The 17,630-nt window shown below is 42.8% G+C and overlaps 1 protein-coding gene across 11 annotated transcripts in view; it reads left to right on the top strand.

Moving 5' to 3' along the window:
* KTN1 (kinectin 1) overlaps nt 1–17,630 on the top strand; it is a 74,982-nt gene that overhangs the window by 37,276 nt on the left and 20,076 nt on the right. For 7 of the 11 annotated variants that reach the window (XM_066998591.1, XM_066998586.1, XM_066998592.1 and 4 more), the window contains exons 10-31: nt 298–385; nt 687–853; nt 1,305–1,373; nt 3,292–3,329; nt 3,914–4,004; nt 4,324–4,392; nt 5,130–5,167; nt 5,275–5,365; nt 7,823–7,912; nt 9,108–9,142; nt 9,279–9,369; nt 10,285–10,353; nt 11,231–11,268; nt 11,957–12,047; nt 12,215–12,283; nt 13,916–13,953; nt 14,566–14,656; nt 14,753–14,830; nt 15,746–15,783; nt 16,804–16,894; nt 17,006–17,074; nt 17,502–17,539. In XM_066998591.1, the coding sequence (XP_066854692.1) occupies nt 298–385; nt 687–853; nt 1,305–1,373; nt 3,292–3,329; nt 3,914–4,004; nt 4,324–4,392; nt 5,130–5,167; nt 5,275–5,365; nt 7,823–7,912; nt 9,108–9,142; nt 9,279–9,369; nt 10,285–10,353; nt 11,231–11,268; nt 11,957–12,047; nt 12,215–12,283; nt 13,916–13,953; nt 14,566–14,656; nt 14,753–14,830; nt 15,746–15,783; nt 16,804–16,894; nt 17,006–17,074; nt 17,502–17,539 (1,577 nt within the window). The remainder of the gene's footprint in view (nt 1–297; nt 386–686; nt 854–1,304; nt 1,374–3,291; nt 3,330–3,913; nt 4,005–4,323; nt 4,393–5,129; nt 5,168–5,274; nt 5,366–7,822; nt 7,913–9,107; nt 9,143–9,278; nt 9,370–10,284; nt 10,354–11,230; nt 11,269–11,956; nt 12,048–12,214; nt 12,284–13,915; nt 13,954–14,565; nt 14,657–14,752; nt 14,831–15,745; nt 15,784–16,803; nt 16,895–17,005; nt 17,075–17,501; nt 17,540–17,630) is intronic. The other 4 variants (XM_066998587.1, XM_048066195.2, XM_048066194.2 and 1 more) reach the window with 1 other exon arrangement.

Below are 17,630 nucleotides of genomic sequence, written 5' to 3'. Positions count from 1 at the left end.
GTTAATTCTGAACTTGCAGGGAAAAAATGCTACACTTTCATATTACAGAAGTCATCCTGTTAAGAGCCCGTGATGAAATTCTGTTCACAATTTGCCTTTCAAATTAATAGGATAAACTGTCCTAGGAGGAGGATTACAGGGCACTCTGTCTCTCTGATGTGCTCTAAAGGAAACAAGGAACAACTCTTCTTCCTTGCCATATGTTTTGGGAATAGCACTGAAGAGATGAACTCTGAATATTTCAAAAATAAATTAAAGGTTAGACTTCTTTTCATCAACTCTGTCTTCAATGTAAAGGTCCAGCAGCAGGAAGCAGAAAGAAGATGGGAAGAAATCCAGGCTTATCTCAGGAAAAGAACAGCAGAACACGAAGCAGCACAACAAGGCATGTATCAAACAAAATTTCCAAATAATGCTAACTGCGGTGGTCTGGCTGTTCCCATTTGTGTGTTTTTTAAAAGGCATTGTTGAATAAATGGCCTGAATAAAGCTCGAGTGAAGCCAGTACTGCTTCAGCACCTTAGGGAAGTAGTATGCTGTGATACAAGTTAGTTAAATGCTGATGAGCAGAACTTTGGCTTGCTGGAACGAGGCTTCTAATCAGCTTCCCTGTTTGCAGTAAAAGTTATTTCCCCCAGAGTTCAAATACTTACTTCTGAATTCAATTCCTGATGTTTCTGCTGCAGATGTGCAGAATAAGCTTGTGGCCAAAGACAATGAAATCCAGAGCTTGCACAGTAAACTTACTGATACAATGGTGTCAAAACAGCAGCTGGAGCAGAGGATGTTGCAGCTGATGGAGAATGAACAAAAGAGAGCTACTAAGGAGGACTCTATGCAAATGCGGGTGCAGGTATTGTTCACAAATCTTATTTTTTTTCCCCCTTTGTGTCTGTCGAAGCAGCATTTCAAGTTTTCACAAAGCTTTCCCACTGAATAAAGAATGAGGGCTGTGTGCCAGTCTGTCATCTAGCAGCTCATGAAATGAAAACTCGCATGGAGTGCTGTGAGAAGGTCTGGGGCCGTCTTGGACCCATCTTGGACCTGAGATGTAGCCTTTGTTGGCTTTAGGGAAACAAGTGGGTGTGTGGTGGCAGGGAATCCTTCTGACACAGAGCAGGCTGCTACCCTTCCCTGCAAACCACTTGATCTTAGTGGGGAGAAAAATAGCATCTCCAAGAAATGTGGCATTTAAATGTTAAACTGTTCTTACTAACATAATCACAACTAGGAGCTAATACTAGCAAAATTGACGAGCTACAGATCTCGACCTGCTTTTTTTTTTTCCTGTGTTTTCTTACAAGGAACTGATAGAGCAAAATGATGCTTTGAATGCTCAGCTTCAGAAGCTTCATTCGCAAATGGCAGCCCAGGTACAGGTTGTTCTTGGCCTCTTCCATTTCTTTTGTAGTCTTGAATTGTGAACTTTCTGTAAAAAGGCAGTTTTTTTTTTCTTTGTAGTTGGATGCGAGATGTGTAATAATGAAAGTGAAGACTTGTTAGCATCCTCTTTTTGTAGTATTTCTTAACCTGGCTTAAAACTTAAGCTTCTGCTGTCTTTCTGGGGTGGAAAAAAAAATCCACCTGTCTCCTCCTGCCGTGGCTTTCATTTATAACCATGGGTGGAATACCATTTTAAATGTGTTTTTTCCTGTAGCTTTGCATGTATATGTATTCTGTCTCCTGTGGTACTTTGGTCTTTTTGCACTCCTCATGTGAACCACCTGATCATGCCTTTCCCTCATGCATCAGGTTAAGAAGTAGTGACTTATGGTAGTTGCTAGATAAAGCTCTGTTCAGTCCAGTGCTGGTTCCAGTGGTGGCAGAAAACAAACAAGGACAAAAAACCCCACACAGTGCACAAAGCCTCTTATTTCCCATTTTAACCTCTAAAATTTTATTTTTACTGATTTCCTTAAGAAAATGTTGTTGTAAATATGTGTAAAACTTCAGAGAGCTTGTCTTCTGAGTCACTGAAGCTGAGTTCCCTGTAGAGCTAAGTCACAGAAATCAGCTCAGGAAAACTCCTGTGGGCACAACTGGACACAACCATCCCTGTTCATATGCATTTGGATGCTGACTTCATAATTATTGATGTGCTTGATGTAGTTTGAATAAATTCAACATCAGACTGAAAATGTGTTATTGGGCTTCGTTTGAAGAGCTTGGTTTTAACCTTTTGAGTGAGGACGGTAGTGAAGGAGGAGGCACTCTGGATTTACAGCTTTTTCATGACCTAGTCCCCTTATTCCAGTCCTTTTAAAGGATTTTGAAAATAAATCCCTAGGGAAATTCAACTTTTTTTTTGTCTGGGTTACCCAAGGAAGCTGTTGGAAGGAAGAACAAGCCTTTCCCCTGGTAGCCTTTCTGGCTGTGAAAACGCAGGGCTATTTTTCTCCCATTGGCAGTGTGTGTGAAAATCCTGCTTTGGGGAAATGGTGATGGACTGGATGCCGCTGTGGAAACAAGGGCTGATGAAACAGTTTAGGTCATTCAGGAGAGATCTTTTGGGACTGGAACTGTTTGTTCCCTTTTGACTGTGTGTCTGATGCTGTTCTGTGGCATGAGCTGGATGAGGCAGTGCAGGAATCCCAGTGCTGTAGGGTGCCATGGGGACAAGCTCCGTGAGATTCGGGCTTTCTGGAGAAAGGTGAGGCTGGGTAGGGATAAGCAGATGTTTGAAGCACAAATAAGCATGGAAGCTCTTCTGTAGCTGCTACCAAACTGGGCATAAAGCAGTCTGCAGAGGTTCTTAGATGCCTCTTGATAACCTGTGTGCCAGGTCTCTCCTGCCCTGTTCTGGAGCGCAGACCCAGTGTAGGGGTTGTCCAGACCACTGAGCCCACACGTGTGTGACCACACAGGAATTAGGCTCTTTCCAGAGAGGAAAAGGTGCCACTTGCTGTTCTTATGCTGCTGTTTTTATTCCTAACACAAGTCTTGATGAACTGTGCAGGGTTTTTTGCTCTTCGGTTCTTTGAGTGGTTTGACAGCAGTGTCCCATAGAGTGTTTAGTCCTTGGGAGACAAGTGCTGTTTTGATTCTGCTGAAGGGCAAAATGGCAAATAAGATGGTTCATCTTTCTCTTCCCTTGCCTTAAGCAGAAAGGGAAGGGATGTTAGTATGTGCTGAGATTCTTTCAATGTTCCTTAGCCAGGAAATCTTGAAATCTGCCTGTGCCAGTTTAAAATAACAAGGCAAATCTTAAAAAATGCTATTCCTGGCTCACTGAAAAAGATGATTCTTTGACTTGCTTTACTCAGTTGTTTTTTTTTTTTTTTCCTTCTGCAGACCTCAGCTTCAGTCCTGGCAGAAGAACTCCACAAAGTGTGAGCATTCATTTCCCCTGGTATTTGGAAGGTGTCACTGGCTTCTAACACACACACCTTTCCTCAGCGTGTGCTCAGTGCATACGGGAGGGACTGGCCAAGGAAATGTTGTTGTCTGTGCTTCTAACTTTCTAGCTGCAAGATTCGCTTAGGAGCTGGGAAAACGCTTCTTGCGGATTTCCCTGCTGTGTCTGGCTTCTGAATTGTGTGTCCCTGCTGCATGGAAGGCAGTGACTCTTCTTGTTTGCTGCTGGCTATGTGCAGGGATCTGCAGTGAGCAGGAATGTGCGTGACCATGAGAACATTTGTATCCGGGCTGTATTGCTGTGCCAGGAGATTTCTCCCTTTGGGAGATGGGGTAGCTGTGTTTCAGAGCTAGAGAACATCCCATAAATTTTTGGCAAGCAAAAGGCATTTAAAAAGCATGGAAAAGCTTTTGGACTGAAAGTATATTGTCAGCAGGAATGAGAGTAGGAGCTGGACCGAAAGGCCAGCATGTACTTTGTGTTTAGCCTGATGCTTCATGTGGAGCTTCCATCCAAGACCTTTTAGTACTGATAAGTCATCACTTCTCATTTGTACAGGATTGCAGAAAAGGACAAACAGCTAAAGCAGATGGAGGACTCATTAGGCAACGAACATGCCAATTTAACCAGCAAGGAGGAAGAGCTCAAGGTATAATAAAAGAATGTGTAAATGCCAGCTGGTAGAGGGACGGGCTCGCTGGATGTGCATATGAAATGAAGCCTGCAAGGCTGCTGCTGTCTGGATCTAGAACCAGCTCCTTTGGCTACAAGTCTGCTGATCTTTGCTCTTCCAGGCAAGACCAATGCATGATGCTGGAAAGTCATTCATAACAAAGGTTGAGGCTTTTCCTTGTTATTACCTCTAGACTCCTGCAAAAAGTGACCAGGGATATTTTGCACTGAAGAGTGGACATGCTTGAAAGACCATCTGTATGAAAAATGCAAGTGTTTCTTCTTCCTTCCTTCAGGTATTGCAGAATATGAACCTGTCCTTGAAATCAGAAGTACAGAAGTTACAGGCTCTGACAAATGAGCAGGTAAAATAGCTGTTTGATTCATTAAAGACTTCATTTGATTCTCTTCCCACTGTCTACTTTGTCATAAATGCAAGGGCAGATCTGCTGTTTTGAACGAGCTGTGCTTAAGCCCATTAAGGGCGTGAGGTTACAGAATCGGGTTAATACGTGATTTCTTGGAGTTCTTGTACCTGGTCGGAGGCCTGCTTCTTGTCCTCCCTTCTTCACCAACTACATCTGTTTCTTGCTTGGACAGCGAAGTTAGGGAAGCGTTTTGCTCCTTAGGTTTATCTAGATTTGCAGGTGTGCAAAGTGCAGGATGTTGCACGGGAGCGAATGCGACTGTGGTTGAATACACAGACCTGGCAATTGCATGAAGGGCTCGTAAGCATCCATCTGAAAAAGCGAAAACCTTCCCTGACAACAAGCATTTTTAGAGCCAAACGAAATGCCTTTCCCCAGCTACTGCTGTGTGGCCTGTGCATTACGGAGGTGGAAATGCTGTGTTTAATTAGAGAAAATCCTGGCTGTTAAATGAATCCTTTTCAGATCTTCTTCCCTTTCGTAATTGCATGCTTGCCTGGTGTGTATTGGTGGTGTAAAAGTGCATAACGACAAGCTTACCCCTTTCACTCTTGCTGGTGAGTCATGTGCTGAGAGGCCAAATGACTTGTTCTAGCTTTTTAATATTGTGGAATGAAAGGTTGATTGAATCATGTGATGTATCCTAAGTCTGTGTTAATCCTCTTTATATCTAGGCTGCTGCTGCACATGAGCTAGAAAGGATGCAGAAAAGGTAAATAAATAGCTCTGGCATTTGATAAACAGTTTTTATCAGCTTTTTACATTCTTTTGAATCGATGCTTTTTGTAAGATGTATTTAACTGTTCTGCTGTGTCTCAGCATTCACATCAAAGATGACAAAATAAGAACTCTTGAAGAGCAGCTTCGAGAAGAACTTGCGCAGACTGCAAACACAAAAGAAGAATTCAAGGTAAGATACAGAGTAACTACCCTTGTGCTTATTGACAGCAAGTTTTCCAGGCTTCTGAGGTTGCGGAGCAGTTCATACGATGTTGATTTGTGAAACAGAGCTGACTTTCAGGTGTTAAGCTGTGTTACAGCATTCTTTTTACAAGGCAGGAGCACTGTGGGATATCAGAGTAGTAGCAACAGACTGCAGCTGAGTGAGAGATGTAATTCAAGTCAAACGTAGCGTCTGCAGTTGTGAAGAGTGAGGTCTTAGAAATGTGGAAGAGGAGGCTGTTCAATAAAAACTATTGCATTTTTTCTGCATTCTACCTCCTAATGCAACTTCCAAGTCCTTGGTGGGAGTTTGTATTGCTTGGGTTATCGTGCTGTCAGATCTTTTTTTTTGTAATTTTTTTCTGTCAAGGTAGGTGTAAAAATGCTTATTTTCCTCCTGCCGGTTTCCAAATTGTTTCTCATAAGGTAGCAGCTAAATTGCCAAAGCTTTTAGTTCTGCCATCTGGGGTCTGCAAAGCAGAGCTGCTACTTGTTTCTAAGTGGTGTACACAAAGATCAACTTAACTCTTCCTTGCCACCGTAGGCTTTTTCTTCTGAACTTTAGCTTTAGACCTACTTTCTGTGAATGTTGATGCCTCGGTCGTCTTAACTCCTTTAAAACCCATGGTGGGTAGTGCTGTTTTTCTGCTGCTTTTGGTGAAAAAGGTCACTCAGTCTGAATCTCATCATGTTGGGAGGTTTGCTGGTGATAAACTGAGCAGATGGATAGGGGCCAAGGCAGCAAGGCTTTTCTAGGAGAAGTCATGCCTCCTGGATCTCCTAGAGGTCTTTGAAGCTGTTAGGAGGCAAGTAGTGAACTTGGTCCACATATCAAAGCTGTGTTTTTGAAGATGTTTTGATGTTAGTCCCTTGCAAGGTGTGTTGTTTCTCTAAGTTGTCGCAGAGTAAGAGAAGACTGTTTCCACGGTTAATAGCTGGTAAAAGAATAGGTAACAAAATAGGACTTTGGTTGGTTTTCACAATAAAGCAAACAAACTGAACCTTCAGGGAGGCGTTTGCTGGGTGTGTAAGCAATCTAGAAAGGGGAGTGGGAAGAAGTGGCGGGTTTATTAATAATGTTTGATTACCTTCTGTGAGCTGTTGACTCCCAGGAGTTGCAGGGGGCTTTCAAGGTGATGCAGTATTTTAAAATGGCAGGTGAAGTGCTGAAAACGAATATGATGAGGAATAATCTGAATTTTCCTAGAGTGGAAAAAGACCTGAGAGGTGTTGTGGGTGGTTATGTGCTGAAATGAGCTTGGAGCTCTGTAATGGCCAAAAATCAGCTGGCAACAATTCCATCAGTCCGTAGGAAGTGAGCAGGGAGCTGAGTGCAGATGGTCGTTGTTAGGATACTCTGGAAACCTATAGTGTACTATGTGAATGTTTTGTGCACTTCTAAGTCTCTTCTTCTGTCATTGATCCCAAACACAAGCCTGCCCTGGATGCTTCTACCTGAGCAAGTGTTCCTTTCTTTCCAGATACACAAGAGGGGAAAAAACGAGCTCAAAACAGCAATTTGTTAACCCTCACCTTTGCTGTCCCTTCCTGCATGTGTTGTCCTTGTAAGGCTTTGGGTCTGAGCATTTCCTCTCATGAGAAGAGGGTTTTACTGCAAGCTAAACGTATTCTTCACAAGAAGGCTCCCGGTGAGAGCACTGGTACGGTGATATTAAATGGCACGACCTCTCCAGTGTTTTGTGCACTAGAGGCTGATTTTCCTTTTGGCACCTTCTGCAGTGATCAGTTGGTGCCATAGAGCGTTGCAATTCACCCGGCAGACATCACACAACTTGCTGCAGAAAGTCGTGCTCTTTCCTGGAACCCCTTTTCCCAGGAGCAGCAGTTGTACATCTGAGTTGTCAGTCTGTCTCTGCTACGGGTTGCTTCACTTGTTGTTCTGAGAGGGGATGCTGCAGGGAGGCAAGGGCTGTGGTACAGCAGCTCCTCTTCCTGAGCTCACGCTCAGACCGGAGTGTGGGAGCTGTGCAAATCTCTGCTGCTGGCCTGCCAGTTCTTTGCTGTGCATCATAAAGGTTAAGGTAGCTGAAGAGAACTAGGGAGGTGATCCTAGACCATTGGATTTGCCGGATGAGTGCTTCGTTAAAAGCAGCTATCAAATCTGGAGATGCTGCAGATGCTGCTTTAGGAGGAAAATGCAGTTTCTCTTGTCTCTTACTCTTGGTACTGTCTGATCTTCTGCCAGGGAATAAAGATGGTAACAGCTGAATTTCTTATGGGAACATAAGGACAGAAGTATTAATACAGAAAGGCAAGGAAGATGGAGGAAGGACTCTTTGTAGTCTTGTAGCTTCCAAAGAACTCACTTTAACAACTTCTGTGTTATTTAATTACCTCATTGCCATTATGAAAATGCTGTAGCTTGGGCATGCAGTTCTGAACTGATAATATGTTTAAATTTCAGGTTCTCAAGGATCAAAACAAAACTCTGCAAGCTGAAGTTCAGAAGCTGCAGACTCTCCTGTCTGAGCCTGTACAGCCAGTGTATGCTGAGGTTGTATCAAATATCCTCTCTGTTCTTTTCAAGTTCTGAAGTGTTTTCTTGCTAAGCTGGCTGTAGGGTGAGCTGGTTGATGCGCAAAGACTGCGTTTTAGACATGCATGGGAAGTCCAAGTCGGACAGCTGTGGCTGTCTTCTAAATCTAATCAAGAGTAAGCAAACAAAATGAGGACTTCTTTTCTCTCCCCTGAAGAATGCTAGCTTAAAATAAGCAAGAACTTTCTGCAACCTCTCCCAGTTTTCATGTCAGTTTTATGGAATACAAAAACCCCACAAGCAACCAACCCTACTAGGAAGAAGGGTTCTTCTTGGTCTGTAGGGAGACCAGAGTAAGATCTTAACACTGTTTCTGTTCTTCCACCCCAGAATGAATTCTCAAAGTAGGAGTAACCAAAGAATGGACCCATGGAATGGAAAAAAAGCCCACACGTTGTGGGGTATTCCAACCCTTTGTCTCATCTTCCATTTTTTTCCCCATGTTGGCACAGCTGGTGCCAGCAGTCTGACGGGCTGGTGCAGGATGCTGCAGATGCAGAGCTGTTCTGCCCAGTCTGCTTTTTGAGTGTTGCTTGGGAGAGCTCTGAACACCCATGACTTTATACCACTGGAATGAGCTTCCTGAAACGCAGTAGGAAGACTTGCAGGACAGGGGACTCGTTTCCTTTTCAGTCCCATGCTGGTATCTGCCAGTCAGCAGTAACCTGTCTGGAGTGCTTCCCTGTCTTCTGGCAGATAACCAGATTTGCAGCCCTTATTCCCCTGGGACTGGCTGGCTTGGTGTCATGTCTGAAAGCTGATTTTTTTTTTTTTTTTTTCTGGGAGCTGGTTTACATTTCTTGTGTGGTCTCTTGCAATACATCGCTGTTGGTCTCTGAGAAGTCATGAATGCTCTGCTGGGTGAGCCCCAAGTGGAGCTTGTTACTTTGGTAAACGCTTAAAGGAGGTAGATCTTCTGGGTGCTTGTTTGGGCTGGATCTGTAGCTCTCCTAAAAGACTGACATCTTTTCCAACCTCGGTGTTAGACCCACATGCTATGAAGATATCCTCCCCATATCTGTTTTCCCTGCTGGATTGCAGTTCAGTAACTAAACTTCTGGGGAAGTTGATACTCGTAGTTCTTTTTGTTGTTAAATTTCCAAACCAATTGGTCCAATTAGTGATCACCCTATTGTATTTTTTTGTTTAATAGGCAAACAAAGACTTGTTAGAGCAGATGGAGAGAAGGTAAGAAACTATTTTTTCTTTTGAATCAGAGGATGAAACAGGGATCCAGTTCTGTTGGCGGCAAGGTTGCTGTTGAAAGCTAAACTGCCTTTAGAGGTTAACTCTATTTTCCTAATACTCACTTTTGATTTCTCAGCATGAGAGAGAAGGATGATAAAATCAAGACAGTTGAAGAGCTGCTTGAGGCAGGACTCATACAGGTGGCTAATAAAGAAGAGGATCTGAAGGTAAAATCCCTCATATTATCTTTTTATGGGGAAATACACTTTGCACAAGAGCACTTAATCTGCATGTTTGAGCATTCATAGTGCAGTCTGAGATCATTCCCTGTGAGTAGAAGAGGAATATCCCGGAGACAAGGTTAAAACATATTTGGTAACAGAGGCTAAGCATGAGGGCTGATGGTATACATATACAGTAAGTGTTTCTCTCTTCTTAGTCTAGAGTAGATTTTACTAGTGTCTTTACCTGATGTCTTTTGGAATAAAATTTGCTCTGCGTCTCCAGAACAGTTCGTTTGATGTAACCTGTAACAAATCTGTCTTTAGAAAAGGTTTTTTTTTTTATAAAAACTTGGCACTGTTGGGGCTATTGCATCTTTTTACCTATTGGTAATCTGAAGGGCTAAATGAATTGTAAACAAGTGGCAATTTGGGATGATGCTGAAGGTGTTTCCTTACTCTTCTGTTTGTAAAGAAGCTAGGGATGAGAAAGCTGGGAAGGCAGTACAAAAAAAATCCCTGTTTGTTTTCAGCAGAGTTTTGCTGGAATGCTGTGTCCTGTCTGTCTGGACATAGCAAGACAATGTTCTCTTAGCGTTCCTAAATTCCAGGTGCATTGCTGAGGCCCCTGGGAGAAGTTGCACACTAGCAAACTGTCAGGCTACTAAACAGCCGAAAACGCGAGCACATTGTCTAGGTGTTTCCCTCAACTTGCTATAGGTTGAAGTGTTCCTATAGATTGAAGAATAATTGAATAATTATTCCACTGAATAATTTGGCTCCAACTGCTGCAGAGGGGGGTCTCTTTCAGGCTTTCAAATAGTCTTTCACTTGCTCCAAAATAAATTATTTTTCTGTCAAGCTTAACACTTTTTTCCCCAATAAATGAGTCTTTCATTATCTGTGTGTCTGCTTTCAAAGGCACTGCGGACAGAAAATTCATCCTTGAGAAAAGAACTTCAAAGTCTGCAAATTCAGCTATCAGAGCAGGTAGTACTTTTCATCTAAAACTTTGATTACACCTAAACTTAAATCTAAAAGGATCTTGCTGTGGTTGCAAAAGTCAAGGGAAAAAGGTGAAGATGTCTTTGAAGCCTGTTGGCAAAGCATCCTGTTTTCTTCTAGTGTTGGCCTGGAAGGTGATATTTCTGTCAAACGCTTCCTTTGCATAAGTGTCAGAAGCGTGGTGGATCCAAAAGTTCCAGTTCAGCGGCTGTTCTGGGTTGATTTTGTGCTACGTACTGAAATGGCTGTAGGCTGTGTTTTTCCAGAAGCCTAGTGCAACAAACATGGCTGGTAGGAAGCTCATGCTGTGTAGGCTTGAGTATGTAGATTTGGGCTTTCTAATGTCCATCTGTAGCTGTGTGGATGTGGCTTCTCTTTGTCTCTGTTCAGTGACTCTATCACAGTATTACATTTTTGATATGCACTCAACGCCTATCAGGAAGTGCTTTTCCTTGATGCCCAGCTGTGCTTGGACAGCTCAGGAAAGCAGTTCTAGAAAATCATTTGAGAGAGGAAAAAAAATCTATAAATGAATAGAATTACTGTAGAGGGGTGTATAGTGGCGGTATGAAAAAGTTAGCTGGTCAAGTGCTGGTCCTGAACCTCAGCCTCTCCTGGTAAGGATGGGGTGGGCGTTTTGTTTTGTTTTGCTGGAACTTGTCGCAGACCCAAAAGTATTGGCTTGCCAGATACTGGAGACCAACAGCTAATTTTGTAGGATAAAAGGTAGATAAAATCTTTTGGCTGCTACGTAATTTACCTGGTGCCAAAGAGCCCAGGATCTTCACTGTTTTATGCCTTAGCACTTGTGCATTGTTTTGCTCTCTTCAGTTTTTCTAAGTTAAAGATCTGTTTCGAACAGGTTTCCTTCCAGTCACTGGTGGAAGAACTCCAGAAAGTGTAAGTTACTGCACCAATTTACTTTCTGATCGTTACTTCTGTCTGGTTTTATTCCGTGACTGTGAGTGTTTTGCTTCCCTGAAAGAATTTACTTTTAACTGGGTGAAGTGTGCGTGTATGCAACAGGAAGCATCACGACTTTGGAAACAAGTCAAGTCAGATCAATACCTTTTGAAAATCCAGTTGTTCCTCTGCTAAGCAATTAAATTCATAAGTCTAACTTAGACTAGGCAAGGGATTGCTCTGAATTGTCAGGTAATTGTTTTTCTGCAGTAGGTACTCTAAAAGGACTGAGCTTGTTTATGCTTTGTGTGTGTGCATTTGAAGTTAATAAATTGCTGGAACATCGAATGAAGGCTGAAGCCGTGTGTGTGTCATTCCAGAGATTATCAAATTTTTGTCTAAACATGCAAATTAAGGTATCTATTTAGCATATGAACTACTAGTTACATAATCTAGTATGTTCTGCACTATTTCCAGTCTTATTCCTCTTGCTTGTTTCTCCTGCTTGGTTTTCTCTTCTCTGGTTTTGGGACTGCAGTGAGAGATGGAACCGCAATAGAGAGAAGTCCCACGATGGTTTCCAGAGGCTGGCAGTGTGATGTGATAGCAGAACCAAATCTAGTGTTTCTTGCTCACGTAGTGCACTTGTTCAGCCAACTAACGTTGTTCCTCTGCTCTTGTTAAGGATCCACGAGAAGGATGGAAAAATAAAGTCAGTGGAAGAACTGCTACAAGCTGAAATCCTTAAAGTAGCAAGCAAGGAGAAGACTGTTCAGGTATCTATCTCAATACCTTGTGATACCTTTCCTCCTTTCTGTGTCTATGCCATTAACTACCATTTATTCGTTACTGCATGGCATTCTGTAGTGACGAACTTGTAGCATCCATTTTTTTGGTGGTTTTGTTTCCATTGTCCAATCCTGTCTGTTTTGTCATTGAAAAGGCTTTGACACAGAAAATAGAGGCTCTGAAAGAAGAAGTAGGAAATTCCCAGCTTGAGATGGAAAAACAGGTAAAATGCCTTAGTGCCAGAAGCGTGAAACAGACTTGCCTTGGATGCACTGCTCACTCATTTCTGTTCTAGTTTTGTTTCACTGGTGAATGTCATTGGATACGGGAACTTTTTAATGTAGAGCTATACTTTCTCTTGGACATAAAGCTGTAAATATGTAGTGTAACTGCGACTGCCCTGCAGAAACCACCTTCCTATGGATGCCCAAGCTTTTCGGACTTTTATTGTGAGATTTTGCTATTCTTGCCAAATAATTGACAAATAACTTAAAACGTTGTAGCATCAGCTCTGTCTGGTATGTTGTATACTGGATGTACTGTCTCGGCAGTAAACACGAAACCCCAGGACATCCTTTGGGGCTGAGACTTTTTAGAAGTCGCCAACATTTTCAGTGCTTCCCCTCTTGTTGGTCTTTCTCTGTTGCTAGAAGAATACTACTGACCCAAATTTTATTTGGTTTCTAGGTAAACCTAAGCCCATTATCTTTCCAGTGTCCAAAGAAAGCCTGTCTTGGCAGAGGGATTTTTTACTCTAGCTATTAGGAATTCAGAAATGGAGGACTATTGGCTTTTTTGGCATGCCTGCTGTCTAGCATCTGAAACAACAGGAGCCCATGTTTCCTTAGGGAGTCCATTCTGCAGGCAGCTTAATCCATCGTGCTGGCAGGAAGCTTGCTTGCTTGTTTGTCTGGGGGTGCGTGGCTTTTTTGGTCTGTGCTTTTTTTCAGTTTTTCTAGCTACATTCCAACATGTCACCCACTTTGTTTTCCTTAGAGTTAAAATTTTGTCCTTTTTAGGCAAAGTTTCATAGAAAGTGTTTCCGTCTTGGGCCTCTTCTTTAAGACAGATTCCCAGGAACTGGAGGAATTATTTGTGTGTTTTTTTCCTTCCCTGGAACTGCCTCAGAGCCCAAAACAAAATGCATTTTGGAGTTGCTGTTGCTGGAAAGCTGCATATAGGGGATGTCTCCTCCAGAGGTGGTATATACGCACCCCTGGGTCTTCTGTGAGCAGAATGGTGTTTTCTGGGAATGTCTAGAGCTTGTAGAAGAGGACTAAACTAAACATGCTTATTTGCACAACCCGTATCTACACAGATAGCCAGTCTCCAGCTTGTCAGGCTTTTGTACAAAATTCAGAGGGAATATTCCCACTCAATCTTGTTTCTTTGATTCACGTTCAGTCTTAAAATGGAAACCTAAAAGGGGCACCGACGTTGCAGAGTGTGTCTAAAAAGCTCTTGCTTCTATAAAGATCTAAATGACCAGAGGTGATCTCTGACTTGAGCTGCAGTTTGTAGTGAGATGGTTGTCACCAGTGTCCACATTTTCCTTTGTTGCCTGTAGTGGAACGGTGCTATGGTTGGCCTGCTTGCGTTCCCATTTGCACTGTTTTCCTTTCTGCTGTGGAATTCCTGTTTTAAATGTGATGAAAGTAAATAGTGGAGACGTTTGGCTTCTCATAATTTATTTTTCCACAAAGAATGTGTGTTTATGCTTACATTACTGCAACGAAGTGTGCCTATTTTAATAATATTTAACGTTCTTTCCCCCTGTTTCTGTCTGAAGCAGTTTGTAGCATTTATACATCTTTTTCAATGTATATTGAACTGAAGTACTGATTATTTTCTTTAGGTGTCGATTACATCACAAGTTAAAGAACTTCAGACTCTGTAAGTACAGTTGTTAACGTCTCATCTGCCCTGTGTGCACCTCTCTCTTCCCTGCTCCAGTCTATTTTAAGTTAAAATGTTCAGGAAGTGAGCCAGGCTAGTCACACCAATTTTAGTAGACATGCATCCTTAGTACATTTGCCTGATCCTGTCTGAGACAGCAAACAAGGTGAAGTATTGCGTGGCTTTGTGGGCCCAAATTAACCTACGTGGGATTAAATTCAAGTCAGGATAGAAGCATGTAGGCAAGGTACTATGGCAAGCTTACTTTAGTAATGCCTGTACTGTAGGTGGGGGGATAAATAAGAATTGAATTGCCAGGGTCATCAGTCCCTCATGTCCCTTGCTGGGGAGGAGGGAAGAAGTATTTTAGGTGAGGAGAGCGCACACGAAATCCCTGCAATGTGTGTTGTCTGCTTTCCCTTAATGATCAGTACTATTGATCAGTAGCATCTCCTACCAACTAAGATTGAAGTGGAAGTCCCACATTCATTTTCAGTGGGTGAATTGTGGTTGTACCTTTGATCACGTAGGGTGCTGTTGTTTGTTACAAGCTGCAATGAGTAAAAGAGCAGGGGTTTATTCTGTGTCTGTGTGTATGTATTGGTACAGGTTGAAGGGGAAGGAAAATCAGGTGAAAACCATGGAGGCCTTATTGGAAGAGAAGGAGAAAGAGATTGTTAAGAAAGGAGAATGGCTGAAGGTAAGCTTTCTTGGTATCCTAGGGAAATAAATTCTGTTGCAGTATTTCTGCTTGTGGAAAGACAACATTTACACTTCTCACTTTTTTTGTCCAAAGGGTCAACAAGATACAATTGCACAGTTAAACAGTAAAGTTCAGGAGTTAGAACAACAGAACCTGCAACAGCTCCAACAGGTATGGCCTGCAGAGGGAATGGGATTGAGAGGGCTGTTTGGTTGAACTGGAAGATGCTTGTATTTATCCTCTACCCCTCTTAAAGAGTTTGTTTTGGCTTCAACCTACACAGCTATTTTAAATTCTACTTGACTAAACTGGTAGTCTACAGCATAGAAAGCCTAATAGTTCAACTGTGTTTATCCAAAGCAGGTGTTGCACAGTTACTGAGTTCTGAGAGCTTTTCTTTAACTCGGATGATGCTATTCCTTAAAGAGTAGCCCTGGTCTGGAGACTTTGAAGCTCATAGATGTAGTCATAGCTGTGTCCTAGGTACCTTCTTGGCACACTGAAGTAGTGTCGCTGTAGGGGTATGGGTCATGGAGGAGTTCCTGCTGTTAGTCTGTGTAGCAGCTTCCATGGAAGTGGTTAGGCTTTGCTGTCATTTCTTCCTGCCTTTGCCTGTTCCAGAAGTTGCAATTGCCTGGAATATTTTGGCTCTTGATTTTCTGCTCTGGACTTGAGAATGGTTGATTGGACATTCTTAAAGCCAGGTGTTAATGGAAAAATTCTTCCAGTAAGGTGGTATTCCCGCTCAGTTTGGATTTTGATGGTGATAAAGGGGAGAAGCTGAGCTGCACTCTTATTTTGGGTGGATGTCTAGACAGGCCTTTGTCCCAGGGGAAAGGTGGAGCAGAAAGAAACTGGCTGGTGCAAAGTTTGTGGTGCTTGGTGTAAGCTGTGCTTCTGAAATCCATGTGTTTAGATATTCTTGGAACAACGTGTGTTTTGTTATGACGCAAATTTGTCGGTATTTCCTTGGCAAGTATCTTGCAACCTGTGTGGCGCCCCTGCAAAGAGTTGCTGTTAATTCAAAGACTTCACTGGTGCTGTTTGTGCAATCAAAATGAGATTGGGAACTGCTTTGTTTTTCAGGTGCCTGCTGCATCCCACGTCCAGGACCTGGAGAGTCTGTGAGTATGCTTAGTAGCAGTTTCTCAAGCACCTATCGATAACATGCACGCAGTGCTGGTGTTTATCTTAAATTGGAATGTGTGAGGCTTTCAAGAATTTCATGAGCTTTGCTAAAATAAGCTGTTAGTGCTGATGGGGACACACTAGCCAGCACGTCTGCTGCTGTGTGTAAGAGCAAGTTTCTGGCGTCCCTGCCTGGTGCGTCTAAGTGGAAATGTTCATACACTTTGTAAAAGTGAATGATTGATCAGGATTCTACTAGCCTGTGAAACTACTGCTCCTTTTTGTGTCTAGCGATAACTTCTCCTTCCGTTTAGCAAGTTTTTAAAAAGAATGCGGATTTAAGTACCTGCAGTTGAGTTGGTGAAAGCAAAGAACAGAGTTTGCTGATTTCAGTCTGAGATGCAATGACCAGCTTTCCAGCTCCTGTTTTATAAAGAAATGGTGCAAGAGTTCCCTCTGTTTTGACTCTGCTTTGCCTGGCTGCTCTAAGTTGGCACAATCACATACAAGCTCTCTCCAAAAGAGACTCTAACTTCAGAGCAGCTATTGTAAAGTACTGCCCTCCAAGCAGGGCTCCTGTACGGCCTGCACATTGTGCCTGAGGCAGCCTCACCTTTGGGAGCCTGTGCCTGGCACCTCCTTCAGAGCCAGCTGGCTTGGAGGGACTTGCCTGGGGAGTCAATTGCTCCTCTCCCACTACTGCTCTGACTGAGATCAGTCATGACTAAACCCATTTGCTGATTGACGCATGAAATGACTGGCTTGCTTCACTCCAGTTCTTAGCAGGTAAGTGTTTGCAATACACATTCCTGCAGCTAGCACGTATTTTGGATAGTTTTCTTGATTTAGAGCCATACTCTAATGGCTTCTTCTCCATGTGGCTGCTTATTATACACAGCATATGAAGCTTAGTTTTTTTCTGCTGCTGAAAACTTTGTCCCAGCTACCGTCTGTCTCTTCTTAGTATCAATTCGTATTTTAACTCTTTTTTTTTCCTTTCCAAAACAACTCTGTAGTTTGAAAGAGGAAAAAGAACAAATGCAGAAGCTGAAAGCTGTACTGGAGGAAAAAGAGAGAGAAATTGCAAGCCAAGTAAAACAGTTGCAGGTAAAGTTTCAGTGGAAGTACCTTGTGTTGTAAGGGGAAGTGCATGTATTCCGTGTGCGTATAGCTATATGTATACATTTATGTAAAACATTGTGTCTCTTCTTTAAATAGGATATGCAAAAGGAAAATGAATCTTTCAAAGTTCAAATTCAAGAATTAAAACAGGAGAACTGCAAGCAGGTACAGCTTCCAATTGCATTGTTACTGAGCAAAAGCCAAAGGGGGCTGCAGTAGCCTGCGTGGGTTCATGGAAAACCAGTAGTTGCATTAACCATGCAAATCCAGGGACAACTGCAGCGTTGACTTGCAGTAAGCCAGCTTTTCTGGCTGTTGCCTATCTGTCCCTGCTTCCCTTTAATGCGTGGGTTTGCAGCCTTGTGCTGTTTCTTATGCCTCCTGTGTTCTTGTCTAGCTTTCTACCCTGTCTTTACATGCTGTAGCACAGCCAGGATTCTTCTGGCCGAAGGAGGCTGGGCAGGACTCCCTTGGAGGCCAGGAGTGCTGCTGCTTAATGCTGCAGCAATGCTTGATTAACGAGGCAGAGCATGCTCTCTGCATCACTCTTTGCTGCTGATCTGCTCCTAATGAGTTTCTGATCTGTTTGTAGGCATCTCTGGCTGTCCAGAGTGAGGAGCTTCTGCAAGTGTGAGTACTGCCAGAAGTTGAATGCAATAATTAGTGCTTCATTTCACTTATTGCTTGGAGAATTTAGAATATGAAATACGTGCCAAATATA

This window comes from Anser cygnoides, chromosome 5, assembly GCF_040182565.1.
Source record: "Anser cygnoides isolate HZ-2024a breed goose chromosome 5, Taihu_goose_T2T_genome, whole genome shotgun sequence".
Lineage (NCBI taxonomy): Eukaryota > Metazoa > Chordata > Aves > Anseriformes > Anatidae > Anser > Anser cygnoides.
Note: the sequence above shows the minus strand (reverse complement) of the source record. Positions and strands in the feature narration are given on the sequence as shown.